The sequence below is a fragment of the Rhamphochromis longiceps genome, linkage group LG3, assembly GCF_057381845.1.
Source record: "Rhamphochromis longiceps isolate RC_006_pf linkage group LG3, R_longiceps_female_GT1.1, whole genome shotgun sequence".
Lineage (NCBI taxonomy): Eukaryota > Metazoa > Chordata > Actinopteri > Cichliformes > Cichlidae > Rhamphochromis > Rhamphochromis longiceps.
Genome location: NC_140559.1, coordinates 14776785 through 14798506, shown reverse-complemented (window position 1 = coordinate 14798506; position 21722 = coordinate 14776785). Strand labels below are relative to the sequence as shown.

Genomic DNA, 21722 nt, shown 5'->3' with positions numbered 1-21722 from the left:
CATGGCCTATTGTAATAAGTCAAAACATCAGGTTAATCGAAGTTGGCCCTGCTGACGATGCACCTGGAACTCTCTTTTTCCTACTAAGTAGCTGGCCTTACACCTGTTATTACTTGAACTTCTAAATTCCTTTTGGCCATCCAACTCCAAGATGACCTAATGAAATGATGGATGACAAGGTGTGTGAAGAGTGCCCAGAAAATGATGTAAGACAAGTGCCAAAAACGTGTAAATTCAACATGTTGGTTACAGTAAAACATTGACAAACACATTTAGTCAATAATTGTTATAATACCGACATTTGTAAAATTGGGAAAATACCTATAGTTTAAACTTAAACAACTAAAAGACAAAAAAGTCAAAAGTTAAAAGCTTGCTAGAGGAGGGGTTACGGAATCTTGGAGAAGTAGGGTCAGAAATGTCCCCATCAGCTCTTTCTGTCTGTGCTTAAGGCTCTAGACCCCAGAGTTTGTTTCGCTTGCTTTGACATGTTTTGCTGTTTATATGACTCTGTTTAATAAACGCTGTTTCAAGAATTGTACTCTTTTTCCAGAGGACCTTTGAGCAATTTGATTTTAATTGGATATAAAAGAACAAAAAAAGAAAAAGGTGAATCTCCACATCTTCAGGTGGTTAAGGTTATTTGGCTTGCTGGCTTCAAAATTTTTGACACATAGTAAAAATTTTAAAACACTTCATGGCAACTGTGCTCATCAAACTGACATGCAGTTCATCTGCTCACCGGATGAGGGTCAAAAAAAATAATCATCAATGAAGAGATCAAGGAGTTTCTTAAAAACTGATCAAAAGCAGCTGTTTTTATAGAATGACAGAAACATGAGAGATGCTGAATGCCTTTAATAGTTTATACACAGTACTATTGGATGTCCACTTATTCAGCCATGATGGAAAAATCCAATTAAGAAAGAAATCAAACATTTGGATTCATTTCAATGAGCTCAGACTTGTTGAAAATGCAGAGGATCTGGTTGTGACCTGAGCTTCAGAGAAACACAACATACTAATATTCACGATGAAGCTTTGAGTGGAAAAAGACAAAAACAACAGGTGGATCCTGGAATAATGTGAGCTTCCATGTTTAAAGGACTGAAGAGGAAGACGTTCACAAGGAATCATTTAAAACGGTTTAAAACATCAACCGATTGAATCCATGAATCTGAAAACATGTTTCTGAGTGAAAGAGACAAACATGTAGAGACTGAACTATCTGTTCAACAGTCAGAGTGTTTCTCTAACAGGAGGAGACTCTTTACACTCAACTGAGCACAAGGACACTGAGGAATCATAGCCAAATGCAAATCCAGGATAAAGAGTTTCAGTGAATGTGGTGTTGAAGGTGTGGAGGTGGATCAGAGTGTCAGAGGAGACTCTGTAGAAGGACAGAGTGCCAGCAGGACAGTCCACATACACTGCTACTCTGTTAGAGACAGAGTAGGAGGAGGAGGAGGAGGAGATGGGTGTTTCTCTCTTATTATGACAGACAGAATGAGGACCAAAACCTGAGCACCTCAGACTCCAGGAATGAGCATTGTATCCAAGCACACAGTCAATGCCCTTTCCTTTCCTTATTATTCTTCTGTAACTCACTGATATATGAACGCTTCTGCTCCACTCGACCTCCCAGTAACAGCGACCAGTTAGACCATTTTCACACAGCAGCTGTGGATGCCAATTAAATCTGTCTGGATGATCAAGATTAAGATATGAATTAGTGTCCCACACACGTGTCACCTTGTTGTCAGACAGTTTGAGCCATCTGTGTACTGTGTTTGTGTCGATTGTGAGTTGACAGGAATCTGATGAGAGAACAAACACAATCCAGCTGCAGTTATTGATCCATCATCTGTTCATTGATTGACACTTTGATGATGACTCCTGACATCAGAGATGTGAATGAGTGATGTGACAGTTTGAAGATGGTTGAATGTGTGCTGCTTTGTTTTCATGAATCACATTAAAAACACACTTACACTTCCTCAGACCTGGTGTCAACCATTGTTCTCCAGCAGGCTCCACCCTGAAAGGAGGAGGGGGGTCAGACCAGCACAGTCTCTTCCAGCATGCACACATGGACATTACGTCGCTCTCATACACATACTGTTAGACACCGATAAAGGAACAGAACAACATTTTCACAAATACACTTCAATCCATATGTGCTCAAACTGCTGATGATTTTGACTGATCCTGGATCTGTCAGTACACCACTGTATTGAATGAAATATGACTGATTCAAACTGTGACCGTCATTATCTTTATATTCCTTATCTGTTTAGCTGGAAAGGACACCCCCCTGCCTTTGCTGCTAGCTGTTTTTCTCATCTTTGTGTCAGTGTGGTTACTGTACACGACCTCTGAGTGCAGCATTGACTTAAACTAACCACTTGAATGAAAGAAAAAAAGGGCTTTTAGGTCAGTTTCATGATGAACCCATTTTCACAATGGTCCTGGGTTAGCTCTGAGAACAATTAAAATGTGCATATTAATGATCAAGAAATTGACTTTATAGCCCATTGTTCACCAGTGGTGCTAGTTTCACGCATAAATTTACTATTTATAAGGTTGGGGAGACGAAACCTGCAGTCAGCTGAGACTGAAGAAGTCACTTGGATGAGTGACGAAACGTTTCTCCCACTGAAAACGCTCATCCAGATGAACAGAATCAAATTTTTGGGATTTCCTTATTGGATGATGAGCATGCATCAAGAAAAAAAGTGAGTGAAGGACACAAGAACCATTTCCATCTCTTCCTCCTCTATCAGACATTTTCATCATACCTGAGAGTGTCCAGAGAAGGTAATTCCTGTTTTCCATATGACAGGAGCGTCATTCCAGAGTGTCCTGTATGATTGTAGCTCAGGTCCAGCTCTCTTAGATGGGAGGGGTTGGCGATCAGAGCTGAGATCAGAGAAGTACAGCCCTCCTCTTTTATCAGACAGCCTGACAGACTGCAGACACACAAAACAATCCATCTGTCAACGATTGGATGCCTGATACAACATTATCCATTTCCATCCATGAAATCTAAGCATCAGGATTAAAAACAGGAGTTGAGAAGAAAGAGGAGCTGAGCTGTCAACTGATCGCCACCTGGTAGTCAGTTGGATCAGATGGCGGGGAATAGTGATAGGTCGTTTGTGAACGAAATGGCTCTTAGAGCTGGATCTTTGAAGTGAACGACAGGAGCCGGCTTCTTATTGGGAGCCGTGGGGGTGTTTTTCTTTCTCTTGCCCTCTCGCTAACTTTTTTTCGCTTGACGTGAGCCTCGTGCTACATTTCACTGTGTGTTATACTTGTATAACTATGCATGTGACAAATAAAGAACCTTGAGATAAACTCAATAAATTAGCCCGTGTTTGCGCTGAGCAGAGGGGGGGAGGGGAGCAAACACAGCTATGCGTTTGTGCCCCTCCCCCCTCTGCTCAGCGCTGGGCAGTAGAACAACACGAACAGAGCAGGAGGGAGAGAGAGAAAGAGAGAAAGAGAGCAACAACAAGAGACAACGTCGTCAATTTAGAAAGGTACAGTAAAGAAAATGAGTGAAGCAACCAAGAAAACAAGCAAAATCTGGAACCACTTCAATTTTATTGACAATACAAAGGCAGAGTGTAGAGTCTGCAAGAAAAGAATTTCATATAGAGCTGGCTCCACAAACAATATGCATAGGCACCTGAGAACTGCCCACCCATCAGTGCAATGGGGGAGAAACAAAACAAAACACAGTCAGTTGAGGGTGATATAAATGAAGGTGCTAGTGTGTCTACTGCAACTGTTGCTGCTCCTTCTTCTGCTGCAGTCTCTGAAGCGTCATGCAGTATACCACCTAAACCAAGCCAGAGCTCAATGAGACAGTTTCTGCAGAAGTCTGTGACCCCAGCAAGACAGAACACAATTGATGAAGAACTCGCAAAAATGACAGCACTTGATTTCCAACCATTTTCTGTTGTGGACGATAAGGGATTCAAGACTTTTATACATGCACTGAATCCCTGTATGTAATTCAAAGCAGGAAGGCTCTCTCCCCCCCCAAAAAAAATATCATCATCCCAGGCATATATGAAAGAACGTGCATCACTGCAAGAGGGTTAAAAAAAGCAACAGCAGTGTGTCTAACAACTGACAGCTGGACATCCCAAACCACCACATCCTTCTTGTCAGTTACGTGTCACTTTATTGAAAATTATAAAATGGTATCCTGTCTTCTGGATTATTTTGAGTTCAGCGACAGACACACTTCTGAGAACTTAGCAGAAGAGCTGCTCAAAGTGGCAAAAGAGTGGGATGTGGAAAACAAAGTGGTTTGCTGTGTTACTGACAATGCAGCTAACATAACAAAAGCAATTCAAATCCTGAAATGGACCCACCACCCATGTCTTTCGCACACAATTAACCTTGTTGTGAGAGATGCTTTGAAGGTGATGAAGCCAGCTGTGGACAAAGTGAAGGCCTTCACTGTTGTGATTGGTGTGGGGGTAGGGACAGGCTTAGGGCGTCGGGGGGGTTCCCCGGAGGCATCTTCCTTAGGGGGCTCAACCCGGGGTAGCGGTCATGGCCAATTAGGGGCTCTGTTGGCTCTTATGTGACGGTTTCCTCGTGGCTGCGTGCAGTGGGGCTAGGGGAGGGTCTGTGCTGATGGACGTGGGTTACTGACCTGGTAGCCTGGCTGCCCCAGGGTGGGTCCGGGATGGGCATGAGGTTCTGGGGCGCTCCGGCTCTGGGGCCCTGGCCGGTGTGTTGCCAGGGTTGTGGGCGGGTGGGTGTGTGGGGGCCCGGCCCTGGCGCAGGGTGCCGCCGGTGCGTCGAGCCACCTGGGGGGCTTTTCAGCTGGTGGGGGAAGTTGTCACATCTTGCAGGAGCTTTCCTCTCTTCAGGAACTCTCTCTGCAGGAGGGGGAGATACAGGAGAGGTGGAGGAAGATCTCAGCCTGGGCGTCTATCGTCTTATGTAGTCTGGAAGATGAGTGGATGATGGGGTGGGTGCAGTTTTCTCTGTGGTGGGGTTGGGTGGACTGTCCCGGTCCGGATGGGCCTAGGCTCCCTTTCCCTGGCGCGTCGCAGAGTATGGGGGTGCCTACTGGGGTCAGCAGGGGAGCTGGCCCCAGGGAGGGGTAACTTGCCCCTCCCTTCCTTCCCTCCCCATCTCCAGCTGTCTCCCTCTTCCCACTCCACCACAACCACCCACACATGCAGGGCCTTGGAGTAGGGGTGTGTGGAGGGAGGTTTGGAGTCTTCTCTCACCCCCGTTGTCTGCGGCCTGCTGGAGCGGGGGGCTAGGAGGAGGAGTTGGCCGTCCAACTGGGGTCTGGAGTGTGGGGCCTCCCTGCTGCTGCGGAGTCGGGGCGGTCTGCCTCTCCCCACTGCAGGGAAAAGGGCAACACCACCTGGGTCTGGGTGCAGTTCCCCCCTCCAGGGGCAGGGGTACCTAGACCCGGTTCGTAGAGTACGCTTGGGGAGTGTGATTGTGTGTACAGCGACTCTTTATATCTGTCTCCACGTTGGTTGAGTGTGGAGTAAGTGCATATGAGAGCATGAGGGTGGGAATGGATGTTTGTGTCTGTGTGTGCCTGTATGTCTGTGTCTATATGTCAGGTTGGGTATCAGACGCCACCTCTCTGGGGACATCTCAGGCCCTCTAGGGTTTGGAGGCCTATCTCCCCCCACCACCACTTCCGCTGCCGGTGGCGGACTCCCTCAGACATCGGTGCGTTGGTGGTAATTTGTTTCCGGAGACGGGCGTCTGGGTAACACCGGCTCACTCCTTAGCGGCCGCTTGTCGGGGCCTGGAGCCTGGGGCTCGCTCGGGCCACTTCGGAGGTGGGGTGCCCCTGGCCTCTCGGCCTGGGGCTCGGTCACTCAGGCACATCTGGCTGCCGGCGGAGCTCACGGGCGCGTCACTGCAACCCCCCCAGCTTCTGCTCCGCGGCTGCTGAGTGACCCCTCATCTGGGACTCTCAGTTTATTTTTAAAAGTCTCAACAGGATCTTGAGCTTTATTGTGAAAGGTTTATGTGGAACATAAACAAGCGGACACGCGATGGTGTTACTGTTGTTCTTGCCAGTGACAACTCATAAAAACAGGCGTTTTTTCCGTCCATAGTGTGGTTATATTAAATATAAGCGAAAGAACTTTAAGAAATTAATACAGCCACTACAGTGAGCATCAAAACGGTGAAAAAAAAAAAAAATTGCCGTAAACAGGTTTTTTTGCGACACCACGAAACAAACGATAGCATAAAATCAAACTAGACGTTTTTATATCGTCATCCGATATATATCGTTATATCAAACAGCCCTATGTGCAAATGTTATTGCATTATTAGTAGTAGTAAGTTCCATTGCTGGTATGAAAAGTAGATTAGACATGAACATAAATAATTGGGGTGCAACGATATGAGTATCGATATTGAACCGTTCGATTCAGTGCTTTCGGTTCGGTACGTATATGTATCGAACAATACAAAATTTTTAATTTTATCAACTTTCCTTCTGACGATGCTGTCTGTGTTGAGCGCTCAGTGGATCTGCGCTCGACAGTGCAGCCTAGGCGGAGTAGTCGAACGCAGATTCACTGAGCGCAGGGCAAGCTAGCGAGACAAAAGTTAAGCTCTCCTTGCAACATGGCAAATCGAACCTCCCCCACCCTCATTCAGATCTGGCGTTTGGAATTATTTTGGTTTTCATGTGAAGTATGACCCTGAAGGTAAGCGCGTCATGGACTAAAGTAAAACAGTATGTTGGATGTGCCACGCAATGCTCAATTACATGGGTGGGAGCTAGTGTGTTAGCGCAGTTAGCTTGTTAACGTGTTGGCCGTCCAGCCCCATGCACGGGGCGATCCGCGGTAGCTCGTTAACGTCATTTCAACGAGATTAACGCTGACAGCACTAGTGGCCACAACGAATATGACTGCACATTTACGCCGACATCATCCTAGTGCAAAGACAAGTGGAAGCAGACAAAAACAACAAGCACGCATGCTACAAACTTTACCAGAGTCATTTAGACAGCCGTTAGCACATGATTCTCCTTATGGGGACCTGATATGTTTAATATGCTGCTGAGAATATAGCCCAGAAGAAGCGGATAGTATAGCTTTTATTTTGGAAAGAGACATTTCTCTGTAATAAACTCTTTTCCAAAGATGAGTGATTCCTCAATCACATACAGGGCTTGCAAAATCGCTAGCCCGACGTCCCGGGGCTAGCAATTTTTCCAGTCGGGCTACCAACATTTATCTCTGCCCTGCCCGTCGGAAGGAAAAATATATGTCAATGCTTTTGCATTCTTTCGGAAATGTAGCTGGGTAATTATGTCATTGGCATCGGTAAGCCACTGTCAATATGTGACATATTGAAATCGCGTTTGAATTTGCGCTTGTTTTTTGCTTTCACTTTGCAATCGCACGAACTGTGTATAGAGAGCGACAGCACTGATTGGTGAGTGATGATAATTTGCGCACCAATTCCTCTGACATCGTCTTATTAATCGTTAGCTTACTATGCAAACATGACAAGTGAAATCTCCGGCAGCAAGCTTAAACATGTGAGAGGTTGATCGCGCAGAGAATCGCTGAGCGTTATGTGAGTGCGTGTGTAAAAGCAGCAGGACATATATATTTTAGTTCTGCTGAGCCAAATAAGACAGGTCAGGGTGAAGAAGTGACAGCCAAAGAAAAGCTTACCACAAAACGGAAAAGTTATGACAAATCAGAATATACGGCAAAAAGAAAGTGCAGCTTTATGGTTTCATGGACAAAAGAATTTCTGTGGCTGCAATATGACGAGCTAAATAACCAGGGCTGCACATAAGTGGTCCGCAGGTGCGCAATCGCTGTCAAAATAAATTTAAAAAAAAAACGCGCACAAGATAAGAAGTTGCAACGGTGTTTGCGTACATAAGATTTTCAGGAGGACAGACATTTGTTTAGAACTCTTCAAGATGTTGAAGAAGCTCCTTTAAGCAATTACTGTGATGTTCCTCCACCTCCAAAGAAATGTTAGAAGGAGTCTGAACCACAAAAGAAGCGCGTATTCTCGGAAAAGTGGTTGCAGGAGGTGAGCTGGCTTCAAACAAATGATGAACGCACAGAGATGTGGTGCAGAATGTGCCGTGAAAATTTAATAAATGACAAATTTAAAAAAAAGGCATGAACATTTTTTGTATCAAAAAAAATATCAAACCGTGACACCAAACTATCGAACCGAACCGTGAATTTTGTGTATCGTTGTACCCCTACTAATATACTGCTGAATTTATAAAAAAAAAAAAAAAAAAAAAAAAAAAAAAGCATAATTTTGAAACTTGTTATGTACTCTTTTTCAGCCATGTCACAGCCTCCAAAATGTTAATCCTGTGCAAGGGTCTACAGAGAGTGATAGCTGAACACCAAACCAGAGTAACTACAGGAAAAGTGAAAGAGTTGGTGGATGCTCTCTGTGCATCCATAGACAGAAAAAAGAATGGAATATAATGCTGTTCTCTCTGAAACCACCATTCTTGATCCAAGATTCAAGAAGCTAGTCTTTAATGACACCAGAGCGGTGGATGAAGCTCTTCAGAGAATAACTGCAGCAGCAAGATCCAGCAAACCAACTCCACTGCCAGGGGACCAAGAGGGAGAAGAGGCAGAAGGGGATGAACAAAAGGAGCAACAAGCATCTGTTGTTTGGAGGTTCTTTGAAGAACGAGCAAGTAGAGACACTACCAGAAGGAATCCCTCAGCAGATGGAATACTGGAAGTGACATCCTACATTGATGAGCCCCTTTGCCAGAGAAGTGCAGATCCACTGAGCTGGTGGGAGACAAAGGCTTATACTTATCCCCGTCTTACCCAGGTGATGACATGGAGATTTTGCATTGTAGCAACATTAGTCCCCTCAGAGAGAATCTTCTCCAAAACAGGACAGATAATGAATGACAGAAGAAACCGGATCAGATCCTCAAAGCTAAGGCACTTGATATTCCTGAATGCCAACCTTTCCCTTAACCCTTTCAGACCTACCATAGAACCAAGTCCGCCAGAGCTTATATGATATTTTTACATGTTGTAGTGCCATTTTTGGGAGCATTTCAAGTTGCTATACATCAATACAACCATTATAGTCCAAGTTTTAATAATATGTCTGCATTAAGTGCATAGTAATTACATAAATTGCAAAAAAGTGCAATAAACTATATAAAAAAAAAATTGTGTTTTTATTAACATATATATTTCTAGTTAGAGAAATTTAAGAGGCTTATCCCTCAAAACTGTAAATACAAAAAAGTTGCACAAAATAGTTTCCTACCACAGAAAATTTACTTTAAGTGTCTTCATAGTTTTATTTTTGAAATACACCAATTCTTATATATTGCAGAAAAAGCGAAAATGAATATTATAGTGCAAATTTGCAAAAAAAAAAACAAAAAAACAAAAAAAACAACAACAACCCCCACAGCATATGCATCAAAATAAACTATTTCCAACAGTGCAATATGAGTCCTAAGCATCCCAGAAACGACACAGAAAGTCAAAGTCAAACATAACTTTTAAAAACACTAGTATAGGCTCATTAGGCCCTGATAGTAAAAGACTGCATTTCCGCAAAATGACGTCACTTCCGGTTTCAGGCAGGTCATGGCGGACGTGCGATAGTTCGTGCTGATGGACCTAGGAAGTGTTATGAACAGCTGATCGGATCGGCAAAGCGTGCTTCTGGAATATTATGTTTTTGTTGCTGCAAGTGCTTTTTATGCAGTTTTTGCAAAGCTATATGTGGAAGGAAACTGTGACCTAGGACAAGCTGATGGCATAAGATGTAAGTACAACTGCTCCAGTTTCATATGCAAACAAAATTGCGCTAGCTTACGTGGTTGCAGAGCTACTGGGATTTAAAAATAGTTACGCAAAACAGAGCGTGCCCGCTCTGACCGGCTTTAAAGGGTTAATTGGAGATCTGGTTGTTCATTTTTTCTTTTGCATATTTTAATCGATATTTTATTGTGTTGTGATCTGTAGTGTTGTGTGTTCTTTTGTTTTGAATTGGTTTGAAAGGAAAAAAGCTGAAAATTTAAAAGGTAAAAAGATGAATTGTAAATAGTTGGTTTTTGTACTTTATAATATATTTATTTATTTTACATTGTGTGCTTGAATAAATACAAGAATATTTATATGATTAAACATTTTTTACATTAGAGGTTCATTGTGTGCATAATTTTATATTATTGTTAATAATAAATTCATTAAAGCAACCTGAAGAGCCGGCTCTTTTTAGTGAGCCGTAAGAGCCGGTTCGGATGCCGAAGGATGCTGGACAGGCCTGGCACACCTACACCTATTTCTGGCAAGCCATCAGGCGACTCAGGAGGAAAAAGCGGTGTCCTACCTGCACTGTGTATAGTTTAGGTGGAGCGCTGCTGACTGAGAACATTGTTGTGTCTTCCGTGGAGGAAGGGCAGTTAACAACTCCATATGGAGGACAACAAGGAGGATATGGTGCTGCATATCCAGCAGTAAGTAGGACACTGGTGCCCCAGGCGGGAATCTAACTTGCGATCCTGGGGGGAGGCGTGTAGTCTAACCACTACGCTATCCAGTCTCCACCCACACACACACACACACACACACACACACACAGATTTTCTTTACATCTCCCAGTCCTAATTTGTGGATATGTTGGTTGTTTCTGTGGTTTCTCTGCTATGCTGTTTTTTGTTTTATACAGTGGGTATTCAAGCAGATGTTTTTTTTCCTCTTGCTCTCCTTCTGTCAACTTTCTCCCCAACTCATCTTTCTTCTTTTCCATCCCACTTTGTCATTTTGTAATACACACATTACTACATTTATTCAAAAAGGAAAAAAAACCCTTACCTAAAATGGTAACTTAGCTTTTTGCGTAACAATATAAATCACACTTAAATGTTCATCTGTGGAAAGATTTGAATCCTCACCTGAGAGTTTCAAGGTTACATTGTGGACTCTGTAGTGCAGCAGACAGAAGCTTCACACCCAAATCCTGGAGGTTATTGTTACTCAGGTTTAGCTCTTTCAGACTTGAGGACTGAGAGCTGAGAGCCGAGGACAGAGCTTCACAACTTCCCTCTGACAGGAAACAGCTACTCAGTCTGCAAAATCATTGAGAACACAAACAACACCTTTGTTAAAGTGCAATCGTAGTGCAGTGAGAAGTTACAAAATGATACAAAACATATTTATGACCTTTATCAAATTAGCTGCAATTATTCGTTATTTTTGGCCACTGACGAAAATAAATATAACATTGTTGATCTTACCTGAGTGTTTCCAGTGTACACTGTGAAGTCTTTATTCCTTCAGACAGAATCTTCATTCCTGAATCCTGCAGTTCAGAATTACTAAGGTCCAGCTCTCTGAGACTAGAGGACTGGGAGCTGAGAACTGAGGACAGAGCTTCACAGCTTCCCTTTGAGAACTTACAACCCATCAGGCTTTAAAAAAAAAAAGAAAGAAAGAAAGAAAACAAACACTGGTATAAAAGTGTTGTCAGTATAGAGTTGTTGCCAGTATTTAATCCTGTTGTTGTTTTAAGGAATACCTCCAGAAACCTTACAAGATGCAACAATGAATGGATAAACTTCAAATTCTGAGAAAAACAAAAACAAAAACCTTGATCTGACCTCAGAGTAATCAGCTTGCAGTTTAGATTCTGTAGTCCAGCAGAAAGAGTTTCAGAGCTCCTCTCTGACAGGTTACTGAGACTCAGTCTGAAAATTATAACATGAACAATAAAACACTCATTTTACTAATCAGTGTGTAGTAGGGCTGGGCCATATTATACCTGTGAAGGTTCTCAGTCATCCAGGTCATCGTAGTCAAAGGAGCTTGCAAAGAAAAGCGTCTGGACTTCTTTAAGTTACTTGAAGACGTTTCACCTCTCATCCGAGAAGCTTCTTCAGTTCTAAGGTCAAATGGTGGAGAGTCCCAGATATAAACCTAGTGGGAGTAACCCCCCACAGAGGGACAAAAGGACCCCCTGATGATCCTCTAATCGCCTGAGCCAAGGTGTGAAACTGGGTGTGGGTCACAATCAGCCAGAGTTTCGGGTGGGTTCATTGTGAAACCTGGCCCCACCTTATCATGCGAATTCCTGAGGTCAGATGGCCCAGGATGTGAGTGGGCGTTAAGGCGTCTGGGAAGGGATCTCAAAACTGGATTATAGATGGCAGAGAGTTGGTGTCGTAAACCCCCGCCTCTGTTCAAAGATGGTTGCTCACAGTGGACATAGATGGCTTCTTTCACTCCTCTTTCAAACCATCTGTCCTCTCTGTCCAAAATGTGAACATTGGCATCCTCGAAAGAGTGTCCTTTATCCTTAAGATGCAGATGGACTGCTGAGTCTTGTCCTGTGGAGGTGGCTCTTCTATGTTGTGCCATGCGCTTGTGAAGTGGCTGTTTGGTCTCTCCAATGTAGAGGTCTGGGCACAGTGCAGCGAGGAATGTGGGGGGTTACTCCCACTAGGTTTATATCTGGGACTCTCCACCATTTGACCTTAGAACTGAAGAAGCTTCTCGGATGAGAGGTGAAACGTCTTCAAGTAACTTAAAGAAGTCCAGACGCTTTTCTTTGCAAGCTCCTTTGACCGCCATATTATACCGTTCACGGTAATACCGGTCCAATGCTTGGCAACGATAAGACAATGAAATATAGCGATAGAATATGGGTAAAACGTGCATGCTCAGTACTGAAAAAGAACGACGGTAATGGAGAATGAGAATAGGGAAAGCAGATTGTTGAGTGAAGCGGATGAACCAGAATTGGTTTCTTTAAAAAAAAAAAAAAAAAAAAAAGGTGCAACTTAACTGGTTTGGTGTTTGTCCGTCAGATACACAGAGCAATTTTTTTTTTTTTGTAGAACATGCAAGCGGGCCGTCGTTACTACCGTATTTGTCGAACTAAGGTGCTCGTGAATCTGGGTCCTAAACTCCGTCCTTTAAGGTCCCGAAGTCAAACGAATATCACTGAGAGTTAAAAACTGTCTAAATTCTTTCATCTTTAATAAAATGATCAGCATTGCTGCTTAACCAGGTGAAACTATGATGTTTAACATCTAGGCATCAACGAAAACAGAATTCATTACATTTAACGGAGTTAGAAGTTAGCAGGAAGTTAGCGGAAGTTAACTCGCTAGTTTCCTAAACATGGTATAGCATGTTCTGACTGAGAGATTTCTGAAAAAATTCAAACGTACAGCTCTGCTATCACTTCCAACATAAATGAAGACAGAAAACTACAGTGACGTTTGTAGGGTTACTGAAGTTGGGCTAGGTGGTATATAATGATGTGCTATGTGATCGCTAGCGACACAGCTATGTTAGCATAACATCAACAGTGAAGCTGGAGGATGAACACTAACACTTTTCCACTCATTCAAAGTTAACGTGAAGCTTCCTGATGATTAGAGACAAATGCAATCGCATGGCAGGATGCTGTAAACGGACCACACTTCAGTCAGGACAACAACTGAGATAATCCATCCACAATACGAGGTTAGTCATTATACTGCAATAACATAGGAATAGAGCAGAGCTGTGATAGAATACAGCATTAATGAATCAATAGTATGGAAGTGGAGGAAGCAAGAAGAATGAGTTGAATAAAGTTTGATTTATCTGACTGCTTTGTTTCGCTTAATGTGCCTTATAATCCCGTGCACCTTATGGTCCGAAAAATACATATTTGGCTTTTTTTTATTTGTAATTTGCATTTGCACTGTTAAATTTTTATATAGCTTTAATGAAATAAAAACAGCTGCTTGTTTAAGTGAAAATAAATGGATGGGGGTTTTCTGCGCTAGTAAAGTTGTGTCTCACAGAAATTATATTGTCAGTTATATCGTTATTGCAAATTTTCAAATGTATATCGTGATATATTTTTTTGGCCATATCGCCCTGCCCTAGTGTGTAGTAAGAAGCTGCTACATTTAGCACTGTATTTTAAAGAATCCTTATTGCCTGGGATTAAAGAGGTTAGAAATGTGACAGTTTCACTTAGAAATAAGTGTGTATTAGTATTTCTCATTATGACCTACATTTTTAACTGATTAATTTGTCAGCTGAACAAGGGAAATATACAAAAAAAACCCAACTAAAACTGAATATACTGACCTCAGAGCATTCAGTTTACAACTTGTACTCCTCAAGGCTGCGGACAGAAGCTTCACACCTGAATCATCCAAGCTGTTGATACTCAGGTCCAGCTCTCTCAGACTAGAGGACTTTAAGCTGAGTACTGACTTCAGCGCTTCACAGCCTGTCTTTGACAACTCACAGACACTTAGCCTACAAAATAAAGCAGCATGAAATCTGTGACATTTATTAAACAAAGACAAGAAAAACACATCTTGCAGGGGCACTACAAGTCATTGTTAACTAAAAATCTCTAAATTTAAGCTGGAAGGAAGGAAGTATGTACTTATTGTCTGTCCGGCACTGCAGCAATCACAATTGTTGTCTGAAGGCAAACATGCCTTCACCCCCCCCCCCCCCCCCCCCCCCCAAAACAAACAAAAAAAAAAACCCCCCACAAAACAAAAATGCCCAGACTTTCCCAATTGAATATTTTGCTATACTCGAGAAGGAGAGGTAGAGAAAAATGGAGGTGAAGAGGGATAGACTGAAAATCTGCTTGACCACCTGTTGAAGAAAAAAAAAACAAAAAACAACAACAACAACAAATGCAAAAGTAATCGTAAATAATACATTTTACTGAGCAGCACACTGTATACATAATGCATGATATGTTTAGTAGAGGCAGCTTCTGCCAGCACCAAGACCGGGTAAGGGAGATGGGGTGGAAATGTGACATTAAACAAAACAATTGCTAAAAGAATTTAATTTGTAGTTGTAAATGTATTCCAAATGCATTTAGGGTGTTTTTTACTCTTCCGCAATGTTATTTCTAACTCCTAAAACAGGTTACAATTACATAAGCATGACCAATTGCGCAAATTAGGAGATGACGTTATTTAGCAACTTAGCAAGTTTCCTTACTGAGGAGTTGGCAACACCGATACCGTCTGCCGCTTTGGAATTTGTTAATGTTTTGTTAATGGACAAGCACCCATCACAGTTTTTGTTACTTACACAATTGTGCAATTAACAAATTGCAATTGTTGCTAGAATAAATATTAAAAAAACAAAACAAAAGCCTGATCACAAATTTACTCACAGAGCTTTGTTGGAGGCTTTGACCACTGGCAGCAGCCCCAGAAGAGCTTCCTCTGAAGCAGAGTATTTCTTCAGGTCAAACACATCCACATCTTCTCCTGATGACAGTAAAATGAAGGCCAGAGCTGACCACTGAGCAGGAGACAGTTCATCTGTGGAGAGACTTCCTGATCTCAGGGACTGTTGGACCTGCTCCACTAGAGAGTGATCATTCAGTTCATTCAGACAGTGGAACAGATTGATGCTTTTCTCTGCAGACAGATTCTCACTGAGCTTCTCCTTGATGTACTCGACTGTTTCCCGATTGGTCTGCGAGCTACCTCCTGTCTGTGTCAGCAGGCCTCGCAGGAGAGCCCGATTGGTCTGCAGTGAAAGACCCAGGAGGAAGCGGAGGAACAAGTCCAGGTGTCCATTTGGACTCCGTAAGGCCATGTTCACAGCACTCTGGTAGAAGTGTTTCTCTGCAGATTCTTTAGTTTCAGACTTCTTTGAGTTCATTTCTTGGTCTTCCAGCAGATTGAGTCCAGAGTTGATGATGGTCTGGACATGAAGAGCAGCCAGAAACTCCTGAACACTCAGATGGATGAAGCAGAACACCTTGTCCTGGTACAGTCCTCTCTCCTCTTTAAAGATCTGTGTGAACACTCCTGAGTACACTGAGGCTGCTCTGATATCGATGCCACACTCTGTCAGGTCTGATTCATAGAAGATCAGGTTTCCTTTCTGCAGATGATCAAAAGCCAGTTTTCCCAGAGACTCCATCATCTTCCTGCTCTCTGGACTCCAGTGTGGATCTGTCTCAGCTCCTCCATCATACTTGACCTTCTTCACTTTGGCCTGAACTACCAGGAAGTGGATGTACATCTCAGTCAGGGTGTTGGGCAGCTGTCCTCCCTCTCTGGTTTCCAGCACATCCTCCAGAACTGTAGCAGTGATCCAGCAGAAGACTGGGATGTGGCACATGATGTGGAGGCTTCGTGATGTCTTGATGTGGGAGATGATCCTGCTGCCCTGCTCCTCATCTCTGAATCTCTTCCTGAAGTACTCCTCCTTCTGTGGGTCTGTGAACCCTCTGATCTCTGTCACCATGCCAACACAGTCAGGTGGGATCTGATTGGCTGCTGCAGGTCGTGTGGTTATCCAGAGGCGAGCAGAGGGAAGCAGTTTCCCCCTGATGAGGTTTATCAGCAGCACATCCACTGAGGTGGACTCTCTGGGGTCAGTTAGGATTGTAGTTTTGTGGAAGTCCAGAGGAAGTCGACACTCATCCAGACCATCAAAGATGAACACAACCTGGAAGTCTTCAAACCTGGAGATTCCTGCTTCTTTGGTTTCAGTAAAGAAGCGATGAACAAGTCCCACCAAGCTGAACTTTTCCTCTTCCAGCACATTCAGCTCTCTGAAAGTGAATGGAAATATGAACTGGATGTCCTGGTTGGCTTTGTCTTCAGCCCAGTCCAGGGTGTATTTCTGTGTTAAGACTGTTTTCCCAATGCCACCCAATCCCTTTGTCAGCACTGTTCTGATTGGTTCATCCCTTTTAGGTGAGGCTTTAAAGATGTCTTCTTGTCTGATTGTTGTTTCTGGTCTGTCTGGTTTCCTGGATGCTGTTTCAATCTGTATGACCTCATGTTCATCATTGACCTCTGCAGTCCCTCCCTCTGTGATGTAGAGCTCTGCATTGATCTGATTCAGGAGGGTTGGGTTTCCTGCTTTAGCGATCCCCTCAAACACACACTGGAACTTCTTCTTCAGATTAGACTTGAATTTAAGATGACGATGACACTTTTGAAGAGCCTCTGAATTAAAAACAGTAAGAAGGATGATTAGTCTATTATGGTTTTTACAGTGTCAACCATTATTTATATAATCATGCATTTACATCTTCATAACTTTCGTTAAAATCTCAGGAGATATTCGAGTAATTTGACTACAAATCAAATTGGACCTTTCATTGAACCATCTTCAATTAGCATGAAAATGACATGTCACAAAGGTTAGAAACATACAATTCTAGATATAGAAAATACTTAAATATTTTATTGAACAAGGTCATTCATTTATATTAACATCCATGAAGATGCTAAAAATGACAGCCTAAACACAGCATTTAATTAGTTAATAGACTGAATTGGCTTCTCTCAGTGTGTAAAAGAACCCACACAGATTTAGTTTTAACATATGGAATAGAAACTGAACATTAACAGTGTTTACTGAAAACACTCGTCTGATCATTCCCTTATAACAAAGCCTAATACAATAACTGATTACACAGCAGTGGAGAGTAGATTTCACCTGCACCTTAAAGCGGGATGAAATCTAATAAGCCAGAGATGAAACAGCGTGTCACAAATTTAGAAGATCATAATTTAGCCTGGAAAAATAGTTGGTTGCTTTATAAGAAAGCCCTCCGCAAAGCCAGAACATCTTACTATTCATCACTGATTGAAGAAAATAAGAACAACCCCAGGTTTCTCTTCAGCTCTGTAGCCAGGCTGACAAACAGTCAGAGCTCTGTTGAGCCAACCATCCCTTTAACGTTAGCTAGTAATGACTTCATGAACTTCTTCACAAAATTTTAATCATTAGAGAAAAAATTACCCATAATCATCCCACAGATGTAGTATTAGCTACAGCTACTTTTAGTACCATTGCTATTCATTTAGACTAAAACAGCCTCAGTTTAATACATATCACAAAATTAATTGTGATAATATTGAATCTGCATACTGCGTAGTCTGACCTTCATTCATCCTCTTTAAAATCGAGCTCGCCACCTCCAGTTCATTGCCCGCATACGTCTGCAGCACCAGTGTAACTGTTTTCAGTCTGTCTGTATTTTCCAGTTGGCGTTTAAAGACTTTGGGGAAGTCATCGCCAGGGTCAGTCTGCAGGTAAAACTGGAAACGTTTCAGCTCCTCGTCTCCCAGATTGTTCAACATTTCAAGCAGCTGCACTCCCACTGCCTTCTCTGTCTTTGGTCTGTAAAACACGTGGACATGATTCACTGGATCATTTATAAGGACTGACTTTTCTTTTTTTTCTTTTTACTGTTCGTTTTGTCAAAATACATCTGGATTTTTGTGGTACTTCAATAAATGAATAAGGAGAAAAGTAAGGCTTGTTTGTGTAACAACTTGTTTATTAAATTAGTCACTTTTTTAATCATTTTTAATTTTTATTATAGGAAAAAAATATTTGTTCAAGAAAAACACTTTGCCTCTTAGTAGAATAAGATACAAATATAAATAACAAGGATTCTTCTACAAAACATGATATTAAACAGAATTAGCAGTGACATCTAGTAGGCATGTATATTTCATTGAATGCAACTTTAGCCTTGACACTGCTGTTTATACACAAATTAAAGAAAAATTAAGAACACTGCTGAGCAGATCGAGTCCTAAAGATACTCAGCCTCTTCACTGCAGAAGTACCTACAACATTCATTCTTTACACTCTGACTGAAATGTGTGTGAACAAGAGGTGAGCTGACATTAAACGTGGAGGATTTATTAACAAACACTGAGACAACAACATTTATTCACAAATTACCTCTCTGCAGGAGGACAGATGTCTTCTTTAAACTCATCACCCATGTCCTTTGACTCGTCACTGGGTGGAGGTCCAAGTTGGTTACTGTGAATAATGATGGAGCAGTGATGTGAGTGTTGAGCTGTGACATGTAGAAGAGTCATGGACAGTTAGAGATGGTCATCTCACCTCTGAGCATTGGTCTGGCTCTCTCTGGCTCTTTTAGAGGGAGGGACTCCCTCCTCTCTGTCCTCACACTGATCCATGCTGCTCAATTCAAATCCACATCAGCTCACACACACTTTCTACCCTCACCTACAGAGGAAACAAATCATTCATGTGCACATCAACTAGGTGATGCAGAGGTCATGTCTGATGTGTTGGACTAACATCAACTCCATCTGAGACACAGCTTTCATCAGTTCACTACAAAAAGTGCCTCAGAGAGTTGCTTTCAGACTCCAAATCCCCCCAATTACTGTAGTCCTACAAAGCAGCAGGTGAAACATCGCTGTAGAAATTGCAGAGAGCAGCTTTATTTTAGTAACAATGCCCAAGCTGACTGCTCACAGAGAGCTCATACTGTAACTGCTAGCTGCTCTGCTAGCTAAGCTAACCAAGTACTGTATCAGTTAATCTGACAGCAGTTACTGTGGAACAGCGGCCGAGTTTAGGACGCATTCCGTTTTAAGCCCGATTCCTGGACTCACTGGACCACACATACAGAAACAGGAAATGGCGGACACACTCGGCCGAGTTACAACGGGCTGGCTATAATAGCAAGACGACGGTTTTGTAAGTAGGTGTTCTGGGAATCCATCCTACCTGCCAAACCATCCTATCCGTTGCTTCTGCGCATGCGCACAACACGATATTACGTGACGACGCGTCGTACCTTCATGAATATTAGCTAGAAAAATACTCAGCGCCAAACCACCCTACCTTTGTGATTGTGACCTACAAGCATACTTCACTTAGCATACATCATTTTTGTAAAATTAAGTGACAAACCTCCCTGGCTTTATGAATATGAGCTACAAGCATACTCTGATGGGCAAAGTTAAATGGCAAACCATCATACCTACTTAAATTTGTGCTGGAATTACTCTGTAAAAGCAGAAATTTGCATAAAATACTTACGGTACTTTATTGTATGAAAAAATCAAACATGAGCTGAACAAACAGTAAAGTTCATAAAAACAAACTGTTAAAGCAGGAAACAAAGCAAACTCACAGTTAATTCTCATAAAGACATGAAAAAGAAGGTACACTCCACACCTGGACACTAAAAGCTGGTGTTAGCTCGCTTAAAGCTTCGACACCGCGACGGAGCGGTGTCGAAGCTTGATTCGTTTGACCAAAGTCACGTGATCAGTGACGTCCAAAGATTCATTTCGAACTTAACTGCTTCGGTACCTGATTTAATCAAGAGCACCTGGCTGCAGCCACTGGGGAGCGCTATATTGGCTGTATCCCAATTCAGGGTCTGCAGCCTTAAAGTACGGAGCCTCAACGGTCCTCAAGGGCCGCGTACTTAAAGACCGCTAAGGCCGGAAGTGTGAGGCTTGTGAAATGGGGGTCTAGCCGTCGCGCTGGCCAGGTTGCCTAGCAACCATGATAGCTGGAAACGTGTGGTTGACAGAAATGAAGGAGAACATATTTTGTATCTGAGGCTGAGACCACAGGACTGTAAAACATGATTGTTGGGCTTCACTTCTGTACTGAACAGTCATTTAAGATTAGCTAGTAAATAACAAATAGTTAATGTTGTTCATGAGACTAATCAGTGTAAATATGAGCTGGCCAATATTATAGTTATTATATTAATCATTATTAGTTATTACAGCAGTGAGTTTGAACTCTCAAATCAAATCACTTCTATTGTCACATCACATGTGCAGGTACACTGGTACAGCGCGTGTGAGGGAAATTCATGTGAGTGAACTCTTTGTCAAATACTGAGCTTCAGTAAAGATTCAAGTTGCAGCTATTTATATTTCCTATCACCTTAAATCTTCACTCAAAGACACTCAAGTATCTTTGACAGTGTATATATAGATGTGTTATATATAAGAGACAAATGTAAGGACAAGAAAGACATTGTGGACAAAACAGGACACCCCCCCCCCCTCCATAATCTTTAGTTACAATATTATAGTTAGTTAAATGGTCTGATTGTTCAAATATGTATTTTCTTTGATTGTGGTAAAATAATGTGTGCCCCAGTCTCCAAAAATGACATAGTGCAGGAAGCGTAGTTATTCCTCCGTTACACCACAAGAGGGAGTATCCCCTAAAATGAGCAGCTCTAGCGGGAGTAAATAAGCCCAGCTACTACCCATAAGACAGTGCGCCTATAAGAGTTGTGTGAGACTGCAAAAGTGTGTAACGTTGTGCTATGTCCATGTATATATTTGCAGGTAAGCAGATACAAGATGGTAAATAACTTAAAATGTATCTACAGATGAGTCCACGTGGTTGCAGAGAATGTGGGAAAGTTGGCCGTTAATCCCCACTATGTGTCATTAGTATATAAGTTATTGGTAGCGATGTGAATTAGCCGTGATGCTAACTAGTGATGGGCAGATGAAGCCTCATGAAGCACTGAAGCTTTTCATCCAATTGGTTCACCCCAACGCGAAGCTTCTTGAAGCTTCATTTGCTCTAGTAGGACACCTACTGGACGTAAAAATATTAGTTGGCATGAATTTGAAGAGTGTGGCCTTTTGCACACAGCCTGTAAATGTCAACAACAAAAGGAGTGTGTAAAACATGTATATTGTAGTGATGCAGTATGTAACAGAGTTAGAAAATAGCTTAATGAATTTCCTCAAAATTGATGTGCTTTGTGAATAGTTGGAGCCACCTGGTGGACAAACACAGCAACTGCAACTGTTAAGGTTCCAAATTGCTGCACAGCGCATGCCTCAGCAAAGGAAAAAAACTCCCAAGCTGGTGGTAGGTGCTAGTGAGTGATACTGTTGT

At 42.4% G+C, this 21722-nt stretch overlaps 1 protein-coding gene across 3 annotated transcripts; it reads right to left on the bottom strand.

Annotated features, from left to right (window-relative positions):
• Window positions 1-1049: 1049 nt before the first annotated feature.
• LOC146673058 (NACHT, LRR and PYD domains-containing protein 3-like) lies at window positions 1050-20072 on the bottom strand. 3 transcript variants are annotated; one of them, XM_085401385.1, is made up of 12 exons: window positions 19972-20072; window positions 18927-19052; window positions 18759-18842; window positions 17947-18185; window positions 15205-17002; window positions 14142-14315; window positions 11654-11740; window positions 11291-11464; window positions 10949-11122; window positions 2799-2969; window positions 1992-2038; window positions 1050-1817 (listed from the first exon to the last, which is right to left on the bottom strand). In XM_085401385.1, the coding sequence occupies exons 2-12, from the start codon at window positions 19001-19003 to the stop codon at window positions 1240-1242; spliced, it is 3603 nt and encodes a 1200-aa protein (XP_085257511.1). In that variant the 5' UTR covers window positions 19004-19052; window positions 19972-20072; the 3' UTR covers window positions 1050-1239. The 3 variants fall into 3 exon arrangements, with proteins under 3 accessions (XP_085257511.1, XP_085257514.1, XP_085257513.1); XM_085401388.1 differs by having other exon boundaries at window positions 1050-1703; XM_085401387.1 differs by having other exon boundaries at window positions 19878-20013.
• Between the last annotated feature and the right edge of the window lie 1650 nt (window positions 20073-21722).

Coding starts and splice junctions, on each gene's coding strand:
- LOC146673058 (XM_085401385.1), bottom strand. CDS start 19,003: ATGGATCAGTGTGAGGACAGAGAGGAGGGAGTCCCTCCCTCTAAAAGA. Junction 11,465..11,653: donor TGCAAGCTGATTACTCTGAG/GTCAGATCAAGG, acceptor TTTTTTTTAAAG/CCTGATGGGTTGTAAGTTCT. Junction 2,970..10,948: donor TGTAACCTTGAAACTCTCAG/GTGAGGATTCAA, acceptor GTGTGTCTGCAG/TCTGTCAGGCTGTCTGATAA.